This window comes from Oryza brachyantha, chromosome 10, assembly GCF_000231095.2.
Source record: "Oryza brachyantha chromosome 10, ObraRS2, whole genome shotgun sequence".
NCBI lineage: Eukaryota > Viridiplantae > Streptophyta > Magnoliopsida > Poales > Poaceae > Oryza > Oryza brachyantha.
In genome coordinates, this window is record NC_023172.2 from 1246480 (window position 1) to 1252863 (window position 6384).

The 6384-nt window shown below is 40.0% G+C and overlaps 1 protein-coding gene across 1 annotated transcript; it reads right to left on the bottom strand.

The window, feature by feature from the left end:
* Positions 1-232: 232 nt before the first annotated feature.
* LOC102700272 lies at positions 233-1543 on the bottom strand. The gene has a single exon (XM_006662108.2). The coding sequence runs from the start codon at positions 1541-1543 to the stop codon at positions 233-235; it is 1311 nt and encodes a 436-aa protein (XP_006662171.2).
* Positions 1544-6384: the final 4841 nt, after the last annotated feature.

Below are 6384 nucleotides of genomic sequence, written 5' to 3' on the forward strand. Positions count from 1 at the left end.
TACCGTGCAATTTGTATAAAAAATATTTTGATATAGAAGTTCATCATTTAAACATTCTAATTAATATTTGCATTTCTATTTAGTTCAACCTATTTAATGTACTACATCTTCAATAGTGACTTAGGTATATACATCTCCTAGGATGGATGATAAAACGAAAAGTACTTGCAAGAACACTTTGCAGATACTGACTATTTTATTTGACACAAATAAGGCTATAAATAAGGTTCAATTATTCACAGAGCTTTTCAAACTGAAATTCGAGTGTCAAATTACACTTAATCATGCCTATATGACCCATGCTTTTGCACATATAAAACTGATTAATCCAGTATGAGAATGTACCTGCAGGAAGAAAGAAGGTTTTGTAGGGGTAAACAAGGTCCATCCCCCTGCAGACAGCCCCAATCACCTTGTGGTACTTCATGGAGTCAAGCTGCACTGCAAACACCCCAACCATGGTCCAGATGTAACCCACATTTTTGTCCTCGTCAAGCGCCATCATCCACACCAGCGGGTGCTTCGCCGTCGGCGTCGGCGGCGGCGCCGCGAACCGAGCGTTGCGGAGGGGAAGCAAGGCGTCGAGCCTCACGATCTTGCGCAGGTCCCAGGTGGAGGCGCCATGGGTGAAATTCCGGAGCGTCCACATCTGGAGGATGTACCCTGACACGGCGGCGAGGCCCACCCCGCCGCCCTTGGGGACGACGATGTTGAGGCTGGCCTCGTGGACGTCATCGAAGGCGTCGGCCGGCACCAGGATCTCGTGCAGCTCGTGCGTCTCGAGGTTGAAGGAGATGATGCCGTGGGAGACGAGGTGCCAGTAGAGGACTTGGCCAATGAGCACGCTTGGCCGGCCGTCGACCACCGACGACATCTCGGCCGTCGCGACCTTGGTCCACCGGAATGCCGCCGAGTTGTAGATGAAGACGGTCGAGCGCTTGCTGGCGGCGTTGCAGGACACGAACACGACGCGGAACAGGTGAGTGCTGAGCTCGTCGTGGCCGCTGTCGGCGGTGACCACGGCGGCGTTGCTGAAGCACGACGGCTTGTACACCGGCGCCGGCGGCGCCGGGAAGTACTGGCGGCGACCGCGCATGGGTTCCAGCACGAGGAGACGCAGCCGGTCGGGGCTGAGGAGCAGGACGCGGCCGCCGCGGCAGCCGAGGATGTTCCACTGGGCGTCGCCAGGGGAGAGCGGCCCACGGGGAGGACGACCCACCGGGCCGGCCCGGCGGCGGAAGTAGCCTGACCCATCCACGCCGACAGGGACGAAGCGGTCATCCCCATGGTTGTGGTTATGGAAGAGCCCGACCAGCTGAGGCGCGCCGCCGTGGATGCCGCGGAACCGGGCGAGGAACCGCCGGCCGGTGACCACGCGGCGGAACCGCCTGCTGACGAGCGAGACGCGGCGGAGGCAGTCCGGGTGCGGCGGCAGGCGGAGGAAGACCTCCTCGAGGACGTCGTCGGTGAGGTACGGCTCGTCCTGCGGCGAGCGGCGGCGGCGAGGCCAGCAGGGGCCGAAGCGGCTGGTCGCGGCGCCCATGGGGGAGACGAATTGGGGAAGAATCGATGGAGCAAGGTCCGCGTGGTGTTTAGGGCAGTGAAACCGAAGCTGCTGGCTCACACTATGCATGCTGTCTTAAATGCTTAGGACTTTCCAGAAATGCCCCTACCTGCACGGCTGCACCTGCACGTGTGTTTCCACATTTGTGCGTCCTTTGACGAAGAGTTTTCTTATATTTTTTTCTCCTATGCTGGTGTATGCATTCTATTGGCACTTGTATTTTTTTCATAATTTATACATACAAGTTTATCAACTTACATTATTAATATCAATTTTTAACTGTAATAGCTAGTTCTATCATTTACGTCATTAATCGCTATCATAAAAATTATATATTTTTTACCTTTCATCAAAAATCTTCAAAACAACATGGTCTCAGGGCTCCGTTTTTACAGCTGCTTATCAACCAAACTAATTTTAGAGTTCATCTTATGTTTTTTACATAATTTATTTTACGATATTTGCTTTTGATAACTTTATAAGTTCTCTATACGTAAATTATTTTAATTTGTAAATATAGGTTATTTCGGTTTTGCTTCCGAAAAACAAAACGCTGACTCACTGGAGATGAGCAGCGCCTCTGGAGACGCCGTCTTCTCGGGATTGGAGCCATCTACCTGCGTACGACCAAAATTGTTGGTAGGTCTGAATATCTCATGAATATATGGTACAAGTGCAGGATGATGTTTGTGCGTTCTTTGTCCAAGAGTTTTCTTATATTTTTTTGGCTTTTGTAAGCATGCTCTTCAGACTACTAACGCCGCGTTCATTTGGATAGGGATAAGTTAACTTACCCCGACGCGGAAAAAACACAGTGCTAGATTAATACATGATTAATTAATTATTAAAAAAAATAAAATATATTAATAAGATTTTTTAAAACAACTTTCCTATACAACATTTTTGCAAAAAGTACACCGTTTAGCAGTTCGGAAAGCGCGCGAGCAGAAAACAAGGGTGATAAGTTATCTAAGAGGAATGGACAAACGCGGCCTAAACCATACATATACTTTTTACATAGTTTATATATAGAAGTCATCATCTTACATTTTTAAGATTGTTTTTTAGCTCCATAGCAACTAGTTCCATCGTTGACACCATTAAATAGCTATACTAAAATCAGATATTTTTTCATCTTTGATCAAAAATCTCCAAAAGAACATGGCCTATGGTCGTTCCATTTTTACATCGCTTCTCAATCAAATTTTGAATTTTAAAATTTAATTCTAAAGTTGATCTTATGTCTTTTACATAGTTTAATTTACGACATCTGCCATATCACTTTACAAGTTCTATGTATAAATTATTTCAATTTGTAAATATAGGTTGTTTTGGTATTGCTTCCAAAAAACGAAACGATGACTCACAAGAGATGAGTATCGCCACTGGAGACGACGTCTTCTCGGGATCTATCTGCGTACGACCAAAATTGTTGGTAGGTCTCCTATTTCATGCATTGTACAAGTGCAGGATGAGTTGGAGTTGATGCCAATGATAGAGCTTGCAAAATAAAGGCTTTAATTTGAAAAGAGTTGAAAATATTTCTTTGGCTCTATTAATGCTCTTGCATCAATATCATGGAAATTATATGATATGGAATTCAATTGTGTCACTCACATTTCTTAGTAATTAACTCTTGTATTAGTATAAGTTTTAGGGTCAACTGAAGATAATGGTTTTAATTTTTTTCTAAAGAAATTCGCATTAGCCGAGAACCCTCTTCTTGAAATGGAAAAACAAACCTTGCATTAGAAAATGTCTCACTAACTACACATGTCTGCGTGCCTTTTTAATTAATTGATTGCGTGCACTGAAAAATTAAAAAAAAATCTTTGAAGACTATGACAGACAAATTAAATTGACTGAGATTCAAACAAGTTGAATTGCAACTAAGCTAACTAGATCCATGTATTTTCCTCATTCTGCAGCCTTAGTACGTATATTACTTGCGCATGCACTGGCATGGATATATAGTTCTATCCTAGCTTGAACAAGAAACATAAGTATATGTATAACCTTTTCGATCATATATATGGTACCAAACAAAAGAACTTATAAAAGAATATTGCAAAATATTTTCATATATATGTCAAAGGAAAGAGCTTGGTAGTTTCTACAATGATGTATAGCTGCAGCAAATTGATATATACGTATATCTATCGATTCGTGGGAATTTGTTTCAAATATAGATAAACAGTGCAAATCATCTCTGTTAACCGCATTTTAGATCAAATTTTAAATTATATTACCTTTTTCCCATGAAACAGACGTTTGTCACAAAAAAGGAACATTTTGTGTGCATTGCAACGTGAATGTTACAGGCTAATTAACAAAAAAATAATGAAATGTTAATTACAAACTCTTATATATATAAGTGTTCATTACAGACTTCAGTTCTGATTAAAATGTAGAAGCTCACCAGGTGCTCACATCATTGTATTGAGTTCTCCGTGAATAAAATAAATTGGTGCAGATTGAATATCATTCATAAGTGTTTGGTGCAACACGGTGTTTTGGCAGGCACAAACTAAATAATTCCATTTAATTAGTTGCAGAGATCAGCCGAGCACAAAATATTATAAAAAACTAAGACAATCTATTCTGTGTTTTTTCTAGTGTTTAATTTGTGTATACAACTGCCTAGGGCTCTGTTACCAATCTAAAAATGCATGTCTTACAATGATACAATCAGTTTATATTTGCCATCTGATGGGTAACTGATAATCATGTGTGGCCAATCTTAGTGGGGTGTCATTCTCATTTAATAAGGTGACACATCAGCAAAACATATGATGTGACAAAGAATTAAATAGGATAGAGAAGAATTGAGTTTCATCCTGATCCTGGTGACACTAGTGTCACACCATTTCCAATACACTAGTAACCGAAAGATGTAATTCCATGAATCCCATGTGGGACAGATGCTGAGCATGTGCCTCCTGTCGATTTTGCATTTATATACATTTACGAAAGACGAGATAGTTCACATGACACATTTGATCACAAGATATAAGGCTTAAATGTTGTAGCCTACCTATGAAACAACGCAATGAAACTTTGCATTCAGAGAAGTTGTTTCATTTCATTGAAAACCTGAGATGACAGTCTTTATAACAACACAATACAACTATACACTGAGGCTGACATAGGCCATGTTCGTTTGAGGGCAAGTAAGTTAACTTGCTCCGGCATGAAATTGTAGTAATAGATTAATACATGATTAATTAATTATTAAAAAATATAAAATAGATTAATATAATTTTTAAAACAACTTTTCTATAGAAATATTTTGCAAAAAGTACACCGTTTAGCAGTTCGGGAAGTGTGCGCACGGAAAACGAGGTGATAAGTTAACTTAGAGGGGTGGCCGAACGTGGCCCTAATAGGTTTCAGTATTATATTTAGCCATGCATTGAAGAAAAACATGTAAGATTAGAAAAATGAAGTCATGTGCAACAGATTATTAAGAGGATTATACTGGGGAATATCGATCGGTTGTGGTTTGGTACAATACACCAATTCCTGAAAAAATTATCATGTCGGTTCTCTAGAACCTGTAAAGATCAATATTGGAAAAACTGAAAAAGTGATAAGTTGCTGGTCCAAACAGTTGTCCATATAGCAGCAGCAGATTAAGTCGTTAATGCAGACCCACCTTCGATCTTCAAATACCCTTTGTTGAGTTTAGCTTCCTTGTAAATGACTGCTTGATTCAGGCACTCTGCAATCCAATCATTCAGGTTGTACTATTCAAATATGATAATTTGCTTATGTGCATGTAAATTGTTGTCTTAACAGATATATCTTGCCACAAGTCCCTCGTCTACATAGACATGAACTACTATCCTTCAAACCTCTATAGCACGTGAAAGTTCATGGAATAACTAAATAGCACATAAATGAAATCCTTTGGAAACTATAAATAACCTTATGCCAGGAAAATATGACTTTCTTTACATAATATTGTGTATTAATCTGAATGACGCCCATCTGAATGCAGATTATATATTAAACCGACTATAACAACACATTTATAGAAATTAACAATGATGTGACCATACGATGGATCAATCCCTGATGATAATTTTTAACTTCTTGTTCCTTTCTAGAATATAAGTGTTTCTAGAATTTGAATCTTGTATCAACATGTAATCACTATTCACAGTACAAGTACTTCATTAATCAATCACTTCCCATCCAAAATTTTCCCCATGTTATCCCCACCTACCCTCCCACCCCATTCATTCCTTATTTATTAAGGGATGCTATAGTCTTTTATTATCAATATTAATTCATGCTAAACAATATAGAAATGCTTATATTTTAGTACGGAGCTAGTATAATATCTCTACTACTTAAAAGCGAAGTCGTCCATCCTCCCCACCCCTCACGTCACGTAAAAATCATTGCTTCCCAAAAAACCAGAAAAAATCAAGTGATTTGTTTAAAACATTGTTTTTTTTTCTCCATAGGTCTTTGCAATCCACTATCAATTATATGGGTACGTTGTAATGCACCGGTATATTACTGGTAATGATTAAAGGTGCACTAGTATATATATATTCTCATTCATGAGGCTTGCAGCTGATTGCAAACGATGAGCACTCCGAGTATAAATATTCATGAGCAGGAAATATGCATACCAATCAAGATAATACATTGGATGTAGGTAATGTTAATAAATCAGTAGTACTATATTCTAACGACATTCTCTTTAAATTGGTTTAACATGAATTGTACAGATTGTGGTTGTAGAAACAACAAATAAAACGGATGGGTTGTAGGGCAAGGGCCCACATTTTGATGCAGCAATGAAACCA